This window comes from Pongo pygmaeus, chromosome 15 (assembly GCF_028885625.2).
Source record: "Pongo pygmaeus isolate AG05252 chromosome 15, NHGRI_mPonPyg2-v2.0_pri, whole genome shotgun sequence".
Taxonomy (NCBI): domain Eukaryota; kingdom Metazoa; phylum Chordata; class Mammalia; order Primates; family Hominidae; genus Pongo; species Pongo pygmaeus.
Window position 1 is genome coordinate 35,855,351 of NC_072388.2, and position 16,371 is coordinate 35,871,721.

Consider the following 16,371-nt stretch of genomic DNA (forward strand, 5'->3'; position numbering starts at 1 on the left):
CTGTAAAGAAATTGGTGTTACAAAGAAATTGTGAATTCTCAGCCTGGTTTTCCTGCTGATGAGTAAGAACCGTCTGTAGTTCTCTTCGAAGTGTCAGGGGAGTCGCCATAGTGTCACACAAGGGTTCTTAGCATAGAGCAAACATACTTTCCACAAACTCAGCTGCTTAATCTGTTTGCAGGTTGAATTATAAAACAGGATAGATGACTGTGGGTGCTGGGAAGAGGAACAGAGCATTTCTAAAGTTTCTCAGTTGAAAAAAAAAAAAGCCTGCTATTTTCATCAATAGATTTTACTAGATTTTTTACTTTTGTTGCTGGCTCCAGAATCCGATTTTAACTATAATGAAAAATAATTATGCTAAAAAATGAAAGGCCTCAGTTAATTTTTTTTTATAATTTCCTTGTCTTTTCATTAAAATTATTCTAGTTCTTGTCAACTTTACCTGTGATATTTTTCCTATAAATTCTTTGTTGGACTGTAAGTGTCAAGGCAAAATTAGACATATCCGAACAATATAAGTACTTGTTGATTGAATCAAAGAATAAGTTTCATAATTCCTCAACTGAGCAGAAGGTATAAATCAATATTTTATATAATGTTGAAAGTTACTTTGATTTATTAGTACTATCAATAAGTGAGAGACCTAAAACTTCTAGAAATTGCTCCTTAAAATATTTTCTTGTGTTCGAAATTTAAAAGCTGTGAAATATATGTACTTCAGCAAGTAGTAAGTCGAATAGTTATTTGTAATAGTTTATCAACAAATGCCCTCCCTAATTAGCTTTGGAAGGCACCTTCTAAATCTAATTAGAGATAGCTTTATTATCTTCTGTATATGGAAGATGGACTCAGATGGCTCCTAAACAGTCATCATAAGATGTACAACATCTAAACATGCTTAATTTTTATTCTTTGACATACGATATGCTTTTAAAGAATTTAATATTCTGAATTTGTTAATCATAAAAGTTAAATTATCTGATTACGTATTTAACTTGTGAAATATGTCATCTCATACTCTGTTAAACAAGCATTTCATTAAAATTATCATCAATTCCATTATATGCTTGTAGAGTGGATCACCTTTCCCATCCATGTATATATAAAGTAGGTTTCTTTAGAGCTGATTTTATTATACACATAGATATACCTACATGTTTGACAAATACATAATTATATTCATTTGTTTATAAAAACTAAAGAAGTTGGGCTTATATCTTAACTATGGGGAATGTCTCATGTTGGTATGAAGAAGAAACATAGTTTTAATTATCTGGCTAACTCCTTTGTGCCAGGAAAGGATTAATGTAGGATTATTAGGATTGGCGCCTAACCCAGAATATAAGAATTCCAATGGAGTGCAAAGTGAAGGATCCAGGCTAAAGAAGAAAAAGGGCTCTTTAAACCTAGACTCTGTATTTTCCCTAATAAGATAGATCCTTTTTGTAACTAACCTTATGGAATGAATGAAAATGAGCATAAAAGTGGGAATCAAAATTTTAAATTACAACATGGCTTTTTGCATTTCATGTACTTCTTCATTTCAGAGACTGTCTTCCAGTGATTAGAACTAGAGCTGAGCTACTATATGTTGCTGCATACTCAGATAGATAAAACATGTTTCAGACGAACACAATAGAGAGGAATGGAAGAAAAAGAACAAAAGACAAAATATGAGATATCTATACTGTTTCAGTTTAAATAAAATGCAAGAGTTTTGGGTTTTGGTTTTTATTAATGCCAGTACTACAGTGATTTTAAAAGTAAAATACCAGAGTTTTTATTATTTTAGGGAAATTATAGAATCTACTTACAATGATCATGTACATTTTAACTAAAATTTGATAGAGAAAAATACCACATTTTTTATACCTTAGAGACACACACATGTGATTTTCACATAACTCTTTTATATGAAATATAAGTTCCTTAGAGGGATATATGATCTAAGAGGTATGCTTTTCCTTGCTTCCGTTCTTAGCTGCAGTCAAAAGCTTTCTAATTTTTTATCACTTGACAGGCTACATAGCTCCTGGGTACTTCTGTGAAGTTAGGAGTACTCAACTACCTTACCTGAGATTCATTGAAGAATTGATAAAAATAAGATGTATAAAGTGATTTGAATTCCCTAGGAAAAGGTTACTAAATGACACTAATTGTTAGTGTACTTTAAAATATTTTTATAGTAATAGGTGAAAAGGAAGGTATCGTAGAAGTTAGATTTTTAGAAGTTTTAGTCATTCCTGCAAAAACATTGCTCAATCTCATTAGACTTGATGTAACGTATCGTTTAACTTGATACTTTATATAACTCACTCAAAACTTTCCCCTTTGTTGTCTCTATTATTAAACACACAGATTAGATAGAATGTATCTACTGGTTAATATAGAAAATATACACTTTTTTTTTTTTGAGACGGAGTTTCGCTCTTGTTGCCCAGACTGGAGTGCAGTGGCACCATGTTGGCTCACAGCAACCTCCGCCTCCCGGGTTCAAGCGATTTTCCTGCCTCAGCCTCCCCAGCAGCTGGGATTACAGGCATGTGCTACCATGCCTGGCTAATTTTGTATTTTTAGTAGAGATGGAGTTTCTCCATGTTGGTCAGGTATACTCATCTAAAATCTGATTTCACAGTTGTGCAGCTATCCTAAATAGACACATAGGTATACTAGGTATAGATTTTATTCCCAAAATATAATTGGGAGAAACTCAATTGAACCCAAGAGCACATAGAAATACGAATTTCACTTGGATTCTAAGATTCCGTAATTGGTTAATTATCCCTACTGGGTCAGGGATTTGCCGATGTCCATATTTGCCCCTTGGTAAATTTACAGAATGAAGAATCCTTTGCTTGTTTCAGTGTAACTTTGTCTGATGGTGAAATCATAAACATTGTCCATAGATTAACTTTATTCTTGATCATTTACATTTAAGGAGAAAAAAACTTTCCATAACAATATTGAATATAGTTACAGCTGAAGCATATCTTCTTTCTTCCTTCAGTGTTGTACCTTCTTGAACGACTCAACAGAGGCACTTTTCACTTCTTAACCTAAATGTAATGAAAAAACATAAGCTATACTATTGTAGACTACTTTAGCAGGTCTTTCTGTAGGAAGACTGACCAAAAGTGAAAGAAAAAAAAGATTCTACAAATTCCATGTAAATGATATTTTGGAACCTACTAAACTAATTTTAATTTTTTTAGTTGCTTTGGCATTTATACAATACAAACTAATAGTTCTTGGAACGTCATCATCTTTTTAGTTTTTCCTCTGCCTCATACAACACTATCCTGTGTATATGTGAAAGCATATGTTATATCTCTTTCTGTTACCATGTGCCATACAACAAGCTATATAATGGTAAAAATAACATAAAACATTTTTAGTATCTTGAAAGATCTTTCTTAAGTTAACCTAATCTGTCTTCTTAGCTAAGTTATGTGTATTTCACATAACGTCCAAGAAGTTCTCTAGTACTGACTCTCAGAGGGCCTAAATCTTTCCCAGAATGATGGGAGTAGCACAGTTCAAGAACAAGAATGAATCTCTGTATAATCACACCACAATGTGAGGTGACCCTAAGACAGAGAACTGATCAGATACACATATGGGTTTTAGGAAGACTTTCTGATGCTCTTTTTTAACACAGCTGTGAGAAGAATGTGGCTAAGACCCAGTAGTCATTCTTGAGTAGAGCTGGTAAAGGAAACCATGAGGAGAAGAGAATTTAACACATGGGTGTAAGAGAGTCCGGCTTCATTGATGCGATCTGAGGGGAATGCCTAATGACTGGAAGAATCAAACTTGGCAATGAAAACACAAAGCTCTTTTCATCAATTCAAACGCAGACTCTAAAGCTGCAGATGGTCACCTCCAGCCTTGTCTATTCAGTGTGGGGTTTTATAAAATGGCACTTTGGTGAATACTAATAGATCAAAACAAAGAATTAATAACGTAAAGATGTGGTGTTCATTTTTAAATGAGTACACAGGTCAGTGTCTCAGAAAAAGATAAAAAGAGTACCTTTTATATGTGGGTCTAAAGTCTTTTTGTTATTTTTCAACCTCAAAAATAAGTGGCATCTTTAACATACAGATTGTGTTTTATGGAGTACAGTTTACATTATGAAAAAGAGGCCAAAATTAGAGTTTATATTTATGCTCAATGATTTCATTTCTTCTGATTTGAGGACTCTCAGTTTATATTTGTTAATGTCATTCTTTAATATTTTATTGAAGTATACTTGATAGGATAAATATATGTTGCCATTCTCAAGGATGAATCAATCTAATTAAAATTTAGTTCAAACATTTTATTCTCAGAATAGAACTTTTTCTCTCACCTTTTCACAGAATGCAAGGAGACATTGTTTAGTACAAAGGAAGACTTTGAACTTTAATTCAGTCCTGAAATTACCTTTTGGCTACTTTTTACTTTATTTGCTATGACTTTAGAAATGTACAGCAATTGCTTATGTATTAAAAGATAATTCATTGTGTTTAAGCTGTTACTTATTTTACATTACTAAGTCTTTAAATTGAAATATGCTGTATTTTTTTAGAATAAACTATATTATACTCGGTTAGCACTTTGTAGTTCATAAAATATTTAAGCTAAACCAAATAAATGAAGCTTTATTATCCAAAATAAACGTAAAATACAAGCTCAAATAACTCAATAATAGCTTTCTTGTTTCTGGCATTTATGAGGTAAATATAATGATTAGGTCTGCATTCCTAATACTTTTATCTAGAAAGTTACACTAACATAGAAAATTAAGACACTAAAATTCAAAGTTAAAGGGGAGGCAACTTAGTATCTAGTAAAAATATTAGTGAACTAACAGGACCCTCAACTGTCAGTAACTAGGTATGTACAAATCATTAAATTTGCTCTCAGTGTTCTCATCTGGAAGATATACTTGCTCTAATCTAGTTCAAAACATGGCTATAAGGATCAAATGAAATGCATGTGCATAAAAGTGCTTTGAAAAGTATAATGTGCTCTGTAAACATAAGCGGTTTAATATCTTCAACTTACATATTTTTAATTAAAACATTATGATCACCTGTTTGGAAACAGAAAGGGAGAAAAATTATATTGTAGCCTCAGAAACTACATAAGAACCATGTAACTTTTGAAAGGGATTCTTTACATAGATCTTGAAACTGGAAGTAAAGAGGTTCTGTGCATTCTCATACATTACTGGTGAGAACGGGAAATGGTAAAACTCCTATGGAGGAGAATTTGGCAATGTCTAACAATAGTACATATGCATTTGCCCTTTGACTAAGGAAGAATCACTTCTAGGACTCTATCCTGAATATAAACCTCCGTGCATATGAACCAACATAAGAATCACAGTATTGTTTTTAATAGCAAATACAAATAACCCAAACAGGAGAGTAGTTAAATGATGGTACATGCACATAGTGTAATACAATGCAGCTGTAAAAAAGAATAAGGACGATATCTATAAACTGATATTGAGTGATTTCCAGGACAGATTGCTAACTGAAAAAAAATCAAGTGCTTCTCATATACTGCCTTTTGTGTGAGAAATAAGAATAAAAGGAACAGGAAAGATCAGCCAGAAACTAAAATGATTACCTTTGGAGGTATATGGGAAAGAGATGCAGGCAAGGATGGGAGTGCAACTTTTCTGAGTATGCCCTTTTGTATAGTTTTGACTTTTGAGCCATGTAAATCTTTTACATATTTAGAAATTGAAATCAAATTAAAAAGATAAAAAGAAAGCCCTAAAAGTGACTATAAATAGAAATAAACATACCTAACTGTATAGCAAATTGATAAGATACAGAAAAGTATCTTTTGATCATCATACTTTGACTATACATCCTTAGTGGCATATATTCTAAGAACAGAAATACATGTAATGAAATTTTAAAGTTTACTCACTATGTTTACAGTTATTAGTCCTACTGGTATTAACATTTTGAAATGATTTTATGCATATTGTTGGATTGAGCAAATAAAGAAATAAATGTTATTAGGAACCAAGATTTCCACCATAAAATAAATGGAATTAGGAAATAGAAACTGTAATGTTAAATTTGAATTAGAAATATTAAAATGAATCTCATGATTTTGTTTATTAATTTTTTTGAGACAGAGTCTTACTCTGGAGTGCAGTGGCGGGATCTCGGCTCACCACAACTTCCGCCTCCCGGGTTCAAGTGATTCTTCTGCCTCAGCCTTCTGAGTAGCTGGTATAACAGGCACACATCAACACACCCAGTTCATTTTTGTATTTTTAGTAGAGATAGGTTTTTGCCATGTTGGCCAGGCTGGCCTTGAACTCCTGGCTTCAAGTGTCCCATTTACCTTGGCCTCCAAAAATGCTGGGATTACAGGCATGAGCCACCGCGCCTGGCATGGTTTTAAATATATACATATTTTTCTTAGCTCTGTCCACTGAAAAGGGCTTAAAAGCAATACATACATCTAGCATCCAGATTTTAGTTTCTAAGCACCATTTCCCATTAAAAAGTACCAAGCTTCTACGTCTGGGTCAGGGGAAATACAGAGTAGTCTGGGATGTCTTTTTGTGCCAAGAAACAAGCAAATGCTCAAAGATTTAATGGGGGTTATATAGAAAGGACACATAAGCCAGTGTGAAAAGGTTCCCACTGACTTAATTTGGGATGATTCGTGAATCAAAAAATAAATTTTTTGATTACAAAATATTGAACTTTTGCATCTTAGAGTGTACAAACATACTCAAAAACAAGAGATGAAGGATAAAGAGGAAACAGCCTTTTGTACAGAATAGTGTCAGTTAATAGATGTAGAGAGAATGATATGATTAGAAAATCAATACCTTGTAACTTCCAGTAAAATTAATTCAAGCAAAGACTATGAATCAGCTATAAAATTAGTTAAAAGAAGCAACCTTGGTACTAGAATCAATCAGTCTAAATAGTTTGAGAGAGCTTACTTAGTATAACCAAGGAGTTTAGAGCTTACAAATCAGGGTGGGTTTAGACATAGGGATTTAGGATAGCAACTGCCTTAGGACAGTATTTAGGGATTTATTATTAAAATTTACTTTGGGTATTTTTCTCACTCATGTATTCTGTGCTTATGTAAGCGATGGCAGATAGACCTAAACCACTCAACCCTTTATCAGAATTCATCTTTTAAAGAAACCACGATGTAAAGAAGTTTTGCTTTAGAGACTGTCGGTGTTAGACTAGGTACTGATCCTTTCCTTATTTAAAATTTTGATATTTTTCTCATGAAGTTTTTGTTTTGTGATTTTAAAACTATTTTTCTTAACATATTACTCATCTTGATTACTTTTTTTTACATCCTTTTAAATTTTAACCTGAGATGAGTGCCTCATTCACCTCACTCTAGTTCTAGCCTTGAATACCCTATAAAAGATGAAAAAGGCACTGTTACAGGGGAAAAAAAAGACTGATCCAGGGGAACAAAAGACACTCCTAGTTTATTCTCTTTAAGAATAGTAATAATGATAATGATAACTTGCTAAGTTATCCTGACTTGTATGATTTCTATTGAATGGTATTTTATGTTTAGAAATGATAGTGATATCGTAGACTTGAACAATAGTGGTTCTTCCACCTTGCAGAATTTGGCCAGGTTTTTAATTATATGGTGTCTATAAACCTTACCACTGTCTAAATTTCTATATCTCAATTCATGTTTGGAACCTGTACCACTTTTATCAACTGTTACTTTATCTTTATTTCAATCATCTTTTGTACTCTATGTAGATCAATCATCGTATCTATCAACAGGGGCCTGATTGCCTTCTAGACCTTAAATGTTGATCTAAATATGAGAAATATGGTTTTTATGAATCATAGTTAAATCAGGTAGGGAAAATGACTGTGATGATGCCAGCTTAATAAGTTGAATATTACTTTTACTTTGTAGGCCCATGGCTTAGTCTAAAATTTGAAGTTGCATTGATATATTATCTCTACTAGTCTCCCAAAGGATGTTGCCTGTCTTTTGAATTAAACTTGAGTAAGGTTGATTTGTATTCCCTGTTAATCAAAATTTGAAATGTTGACATTAGAAAATTTCATTCAGTGCTAATTATATATGACTTTTATGAAAGTTAGGAAGGAACGAATCCTACATTTTAAAGTTTAGTATCTGCCTAAAGCCCTATGAAAACAACAGTGAGTAGCTTAATAAGCCATCTTAATAAGATACCTTAATAAAACTAACCAGTTATTCTAGCTTGCTGCATTTCATTGGCAGTATAAAAATCAGTGACTCACTTCCTCCATCATTAATTGAAACTTTTCTGGGTTTAAAATGATCAAAACCCTTAGCAATGTTAAAGCAACATTTCCGAACCTTTCTTGCCTCTTGAATCTCTTCAATATATATTCTCTAGGCAGTGTTTTAAACATCTTTTTTTGCATTGGTATAAGATAAAGAAGTTAATTTACATTGATTGTTTTATAACTTTTATTTAACACAATCTTTAATACTTGTAATATGTAACATCACATGATGTTTGACTTCAGCTATATAAGAAAAATCACAATTTGTTAAATTTTATAATGAAATATTAAGTTGGGTTTAGGGACTGAATATAAATAAGAAAGTAGATTAAAATTTAATAACATATTATGACATTAAATAACTGCTTGTGAGATGATATTTGGAATTCTTAACATTTTACTTTTTTTTTTTTTTTTTTAAGACAGAGTCTCACTCTGTCACCTAGGCTGAAATGCAATGGCGAGATCTTGGCTCACTGCAACCTCCACCTCCCAGGTTCAAGTGATTCTCTTGCCCCAGCCTTCGGAGTAGCTGGGATTACAGACACCCACCACCACGCCTGGCTAATTTTTGTATTTTTAGTAGAGATGCGGTTTCACCATGTTGGCCTGGCTGGTCTTGAACTCCTGACCTCAGGTGATCCACCCTCCTCGGTCTCCCAAAGTGCTGGGATTATAGGTGTGAGCCACTGCGCCCAGCCACATTTTACTTTTAAAATAAAACGATAGAGCCTCTATTTTCTAGAATATTTTCACAAATAGCACATTGTGGGTGTTTTGGCCTTCATGCCAGTATATGAAAAACTAAATTGAATATTTTTAATTTGTTCTCTCTTTAACTTCATTTTTTAAGAAGCAGCTACATAATAGGTAATGTGAGTAGTGTGATCAAATGAACACAGTTTATAGATCTCATGAAGAGAATCCTGAGGTGAATTTACAGATTTATTTTTATGTTCCTCATTAATTTGTATTTCAACATCCATATACTTTCTGCTTGCTTTACTTCTTCAAAGGCCTATTAGGGATGGAAATTAAACAAGTTACAACTACCAAAGAAAAAAATTATGCTCTAAAACAACATGTTGGCCAGTTCTGTTCAGCTGAATGATAAACAACTCAGTCAGCTGATTGAGTCATGAACTGCTCTGCGGATCTCTTCCAGTACTCCACTTTGCTCATTTGTAGGCTCTCAGAAGTCCTCAAACTATTCCATTTTAAAAAGCAAAAAAAGTTTAATAAAAATTTTATTCTTAGTTGCTTGAACCCAGAAGGCAGAGGTTGCAGTGAGCCGAGATCATGCCACTGCATTCCAGCCTGGGCGACAGACCAAGACTTTATCTAAAGAAAAAAAAAAAAAAAAAAAAAATATATATATATATATATATATATATATATATATTCTTTGGGTTCAAAAATAAAACAGAACAGAGAACATTACCACCTTTGGCTACATGATTTTTACATTTTTAAATTACAAAATTTTTACATGATGCTTTAGAGAATTTCATTGTGTAGTTTTTGTTCAACCCTTTTACTCTCATCAATTTAACACATTTTATTGTCTAAAAGTATTCATTTTAAAATACTAAAAACCATATTTTTAAATATTTTTACTAATTTTTTAACAAAACACACCCCACAAATACATGCAAAAGTCAAATTATCTGAGTTAGCTAAATTCAGATACATTATTGAAAGGACTTGTTTGCTAGAAAAAATATGTGTTACATCATATTAATGTTAAATGTTACTTTACACGTCTTCAAATAAGAAAACATTTTCCCAAAAAGGAAATTTAATAGTTTGTTACAAAATAGTTGACCATATAACATAAAATACTAAGTAAATATTTTTCCCATCGTGGACAAAGTGTACAACTTAAAAACCTAATTTGTTTGTGTTAGTGGACTTACTAAATATTAGTCTTTGCTAGTCTAGTTTACACTCTATATCTTTCCCTTATGCCAACCTTCTGATTTTGCTCTGAAGTATTCTGCAACTTACTATTGTATGATACTAGCCTCAGAGCTAGCTTTTCCAGTTTACTGAGAATGCTTATTATACTCTGTAACCGATAAATCAATAAATCCTCATTGTAATGTTTAAACTCCCATCTCTGTGAAGTAGTTAAAAGCAAACTGTGAATGAACACATGAATCCAAAAAAAGTATGTTGTGATTATATTGACTCTGAAAACATTTGACTTTCATAGAATACATCATTTATTGTGTAGTATAAATTGGTTGTACTATTGCTCATAATTTTTTGAATAATGAATCCAGTGAATAGTAAAATAATAAAAATGTTTATATCCTAGGAATACATTTCAAGTAGTTATTCTGGAGAGCTACATGTTAGTGGCAAATTAATAGATATGAATCCTATTTTCTTACTTAGGGAGTGAAACTGGGACCCATTAATACAATTTTTATCCTTAGTAATTGAATTTAATATTGGTTTCATACATTTTCTATATCATATGAAAATAAAAATAAAGAACTTTAAAATATCATTTAAGTAACAATTTAAACACAATAAACTCTAAATGTCTTTAGAAAGGAATCAGATCAGTGCATCAAAGATTTATGTTAGCAGTCATGTCACCTTGCTTATTTTTTTAAAATTCCTGCTTAATGAACAAGTTTCATTACTCATTAGAATTTGGCCCAAGTTCTAAGTATAATAGCTAGCCCATCTGTCTGCCTAATTATTTAATGAGTCCATACTTCTATGATAAAACTTAGCTTTGATACTGTTTTGTGATAGATTTTGTCCGTTTAAAAATATCCCCTTTTGACTACTGGAAGTGGTTGTTTGTATTTTTAAATGGTGATCTAGGTGTCCTAATTAGTTATCGTAAAGTGAAAATTTAAACACAAATCATTACAGATATCCCAGGAAGTAAATAGATGAGTTATAATAGCTAAGCCAAATATAAATATTAGAGATTTTCTTCTCAGATCTCAAATACAAATCTATTTCATTCCAAATAAAAAAGATGAAAGAGAGAAATTCCTAATGGATAAAAGAAGAAAGATTGTTGCACATTCAAAACAGGTCATGATTTAAATGTTTTTCTATTTCATAATAGTTAGATGTTGATCAATTGTATTCATGTCCTAATTCAACAGATTTTTTTAAAACATCTGCTATGTGTTCCAGGCACTGTGTTAGGCACTGATGAACAAACTCAGACTGTATCTTGACCTCACTGTACCTTGACCTCATAAAGTAAATCTTTCAGGAGAGACATATTAAAATATTCATACGCATAAGTATATAATTATAACTTAGTTTAATATGATGAGGAAAAATTCCTAGGAATGCTAGGAAAGTATAACAGGCAGATTTAGATTTGTGGTAAAGGAAGAAGTGTTTCTCTAAGCTGAGACCAGAAGTATAAATAGGAATTAGCCAGGAGAAAAAGCCTTCTGTATGGAAGCCAAAGCAAATAACTTGGCTTGTTGGAGAAACTGAAGGAAGATTTTTGCAGCAAAATAATGGCTGCTTGGAGCAAAAAAGGAGGATGGAGTAGTATGCAGAGTCAGATCTTATAGAACCATTTAACTTTCATTGTGGTTTTTGTCTGTTATTTCCCATTTTTTGACTTTATCTTACAAGCAGTGGAAGTTGTTGATGGATTTCTATCTGGGATATATTCTGATTTGCATTTTTAAAAGACTAACACTGACTGCTATGAGCAAGATAATTGGAATGAGACAAGAGTAGAAATAGAGAGACTCACTAGGAAGTAATAGAACTGATGAGAAATTGTGATAACTTGGATGTGGGGTGGGGGAGATTGAGAGAAATAGTGAGATGAGATAAATTTGGACAGTAGACTTTCTGGAAAGATACAGGGTGTTGAGGAGAGCTCCCAGATAATTGTCTTGAACAGTCTGATAAATGGGAATACCATTTACTGAGATTTGGAAGACTGGAGGAAGAACAGAGTGAAATGGAATGACATCTTTAGCAGGTTGAATTTCAGTAGTATGTAAATTTCAGTAGTATATAAAACATCCAGGTGGATGTTCTTTTTGACATCTTAGTTTTTCTTTTTCTTTCTTTCTTTTTTTTTTTTTTTTTTTTTTTTTGAGATGGAGTCTCACTCTGTCACCCAGGCTGGAGTGCAGTGGCACAATCTCAGCTCACTGCAACCTCTGGCTCCCAGAGTCAAGCAATTCTCTGCCTCAGCCTCCTGAGTAGCTGGGATTACAGGCATCAACCACCACATCTGGCTAATTTTTTTTGTATTTTTAGTAGAGACGGGGTTTCACCATCTTGGCCAGCCTGGTCTTGAACTCCTGACCACCTGCCTCGGCCTCCTAAAGTGCTGGGATTACAAGCGTGAGCCACCGCACCCGGCCTGAAGCTTATTTTAAAAAGACAAAGGAAGTGTAATCATTAACATGAAAGACTACAAAAAAAAAAACTGGAAATAAAATGAGCATGATTATTACCACAATAGAAATGTCAGTGAATGGACAGCTGCTAAAATATTTTGGCGAAATAAGAATAAAAGGGGTCCTTAAATAATGAAAGGATAGAAGATGAATGAGAGTAGTTCCTGTCCTACCTTGAGTTATTTGAAGGTACTTAGAGAATTCTTTGAAACTTATTTATTCTGCCTTCCAATTCAATTATTATTTTAATCAAGCATGTGCTATGCACCAAGCACAAGGCAAGCACTGGGAATTACTGGTAAAATATAATTCAAGGCAGCAGCATCTGACATCACTGAGCGTACAGTCTGGCAAAGGATACTGACCAGTAAAAAGCAATCATAATAGGGGAAGTGTGTAGTACTGTGGGGACACTTAGAAAGGACGTCTGTCTCCAACTTGGGTGAATCAAGGAAGGTTTTATCATTGTGAAAACCATATATTCCATTAACTCTTTGGGTTATGTTGCTGTAAGTCTTGATTACTTTTTAGGGTCTACCATAGAGTATAATATCTTCAATTTTAGACCCTCCAAAAATATGATTTTAAAATATTGAATTTGCTATGGCACATGAACAATATTGTTCACCTAATAAAGGAATAACACAGAACCTAATCAGATACATATCCCTCACTTAAAACCCTTGGGTTTATATGTGTTTCATAATTCAGAATTTTCCAAATCTTATAAAAGGATGTTGTTCCAGGAAGCACCCTATAATCAAACACATGAATATTTCTGCAATGAGATATATGTGAATTGTCACCCTAAATCAAGTCAGGTTTTGCTGCAACAGGAGTGCAGCAAACTTATAAAAGTACTTTTTGTTTTTCAGAGCTTTCTGAACTTTGAAATTGTACATTAAAGGATTATGCATATAGCCTACTTGTCCATAAAAAAAGTTGGACCTGATAAATTAACAATAAAGATACCCAGTGAAGATTTTACATTGTTTTATGCCCATATTAATTGTTGAAATTAAGGAGAACTCATTCAGTTAGATTTGTTCCTCTATGGTGTGTATTGAATATTCCTCAATGATGGAGAGAATCAATGGGAAAAAGTAGAGGATACTCTTAATGGCTTCTTTATCATAGTATTTCTAAGAGAGTATGGCATACCAAACGTTGTTAAAATTATAGAGACAGAAGAATCACCAAAAATGTGATAGATAACTCAAAATATGATTTCTTAATAATTTGACTAAATATTAGTCTCTCATAATCAAGCCTCTCTAGTCAGTGTAGTTGTATATATGCTTTTTTTTTTAGTTGTATATATGCTTTTTTTTTTTGGAAATACTAAACACAACAAAACCTATCAACTAAATGCATTTTACACAGAATGACTATTATTCCTGATAAGGAATTTGTTATGCTGCGTTTAGAATTATTGCTGTACTATACATTGAGAAGGCACTTGGAAAGGCAAAGTGGACTTTTACTTCTTCTTTTTCTTTTTTTTTTTTTTTTTTTTGAGACGGAGTCTTGTTCTGTTGTCCAGGCTCGAGTGCAGTGGCGCGATCTCAGCTCACTGCAAGCTCCGCCTCCCGGGTTTACGCCATGCTCCTGCCTCAGCCTCCCAAGTAGCTGGGACTACAGGCGCCCGCCACCACGCCCGGCTAATTTTTTGTATTTTTTTTTTAGTAGAGACGGGGTTTCACTGTGTTAGCCAGGATGGTCTTGATCTCCTGACCTTGTGATCTGCCTGTCTCGGCCTCCCAAAGTGCTGGGATTACAGGCGTGAGCCACCACCGTGCCCAGCCATATATATGCTATTTTATAATACCAGTTGATGTAGTAACTTAACAGACAAGGCTGAATCTGTTATTAAAAATTTATCCCAACTGGGAACTTTTTATATTTCAACATTTCTCCAAAACTTTATCTCTTTGTTGTTAAAGTTTTTTTCTAGAATCTGACAAGCCAGTTTTATTTTTAGTGAGATGCAAAACCACATATTAGTTGGGTTAAGTAAAAAGAAAATGTCAAATGCCACACATGAAAGGTCTTTTTGAAAGAGAGATTTGTAATTTTTTTTTTTCTGGAAAAGATGTCCTTTTGCTTCAGGCTCCAGCTAGATTTTGTTTGTTTTTTGTTTTGTTTTGTTTTGTTGTTTTTTTTGGGGGGGGGTTTGCTCTTGTTACCCAGGTTGGAGTGCAATGGCGCGATCCCGGCTTACTGCAACCTCCCCCTCCCGGGTTCAAGCTATTCTCCTGCCTCAGCCTCCGGAGTAGCTGGAATTACAGGCATGCGCCACCACGGCTAATTCTGTATTTTTAGTAGAGACGGGGTTTCTCCATGTTGGTCAGGCTGGTGACGAACTCCCGACCTCAGGTGATCCACCCGCCTCGGCCTCCCAAAGTGCTGGGATTACAGGCGTGAGCCACCGTGCCCGGCCTCCGAGCTAGATTTTGAAGGATGGGCCACTAATGGAGAAAACAAAATATATACACAATTAAAATTGTTTTAGAGCCTCAGTTCTCATTGAAACTCAAATGAAAGCTGTTTTGACTCCTCCCCATAGCATCTTTCTTTACAATTTGGTGAATGTAATCACTATCTTAAGGGAAGTATTTAGCCTATTTGTGAATAAAAATTTTTGTTGACATGCCCAAGAAAGATAAAAACAAATGTGTGTATCTTCATAGTGCTAAAATTAACTTTGAAATGTTAGTGTCTTCAACACTTTATAGACTTCTTTATAGACTTCAAAACTATAAACAGATTAGTAATTTCCAGACAATACAAAATATTATAAAAATATTATTTGAATCTTAAAAATTTATTCTATACATATAATTTTTTGTAGACCAGAGTGCAAGTTCTGTGACAAAAGAAAGTAATTTGGTTTTATTTATTTATTCATTTTTTTTTTTGAGATGGAGTCTCGCTCTGTTGCCCGGGCTGGAGTGCAGTGGCCCGATCTCGGCTCACTCCAAGCTCCGCCTCCCGTGTTCATGCCATTCTCCTGCCTCAGCCTCCCAAGTAGCTGGGACTACAGGCGCCCGTCACCACGCCCGGCTAATTTTTTGTATTTTTAGTAGAGACGGGGTTTCACCATATTAGCCAGGATGGTCTCAATCTCCTGACCTCGTGATCCACCCTCCTCCGCCTCCCAAAGTGCTGGGATTACAGGCGTGAGCCACCGCACCTGGCCTGGCTTAATTTTTAAAATCTGCTGTTACAGACAGTGCTGTAAATGAGCAGCCTTCCTCAAACGTATTTTTTGTAGTTCTTTCGATAAATCTGTAAGATAAATTCCTAGAAATGAACATTTTGAGGTTCAAAAAATGTGTGTTCTTTTCATTTTGATAAAAATTGCCAAATTGTTATTTTAAAAAGATATGTGAACAATATTTGAGAACAACAATGTCTAAGAGAATGCTTATTTCTGTAAGCATTCACTACTATTAAGTTGTTAGCCTTCCAGTGTGAAAGGTAAAAAATTATATTGTTTTAATATGCATTTATTTTATTAGGAATAAGATGAAGCTTTTAAAAATATTGTATTAGCAGTTTATTTTTCTTTTTATGTGAACTGCCTATTCCTGACCATTCCCATTTTTGTGTTGGACAAAAAATTGTTTATAAATCAATTTTTATTGATTTATAAAAACTCTTGA

The 16,371-nt window shown here is 33.5% G+C and overlaps 1 protein-coding gene across 14 annotated transcripts in view; it reads left to right on the forward strand.

The window, feature by feature from the left end:
• Positions 1-16,371, forward strand: part of MIPOL1 (mirror-image polydactyly 1) — a 406,056-nt gene that overhangs the window by 334,438 nt on the left and 55,247 nt on the right. The window contains exon 13 of one of the 14 annotated variants that reach the window (XM_054448522.2): positions 8,720-10,620. The exons of the other annotated variants lie outside the window; for them this stretch is intronic. Within the exon in view, the coding sequence (XP_054304497.2) occupies positions 8,720-9,026 (307 nt within the window). The 3' untranslated portion in view covers positions 9,027-10,620. Of the gene's footprint in view, positions 1-8,719; positions 10,621-16,371 lie in introns of those variants that run through there. 14 annotated transcript variants of the gene reach the window in all.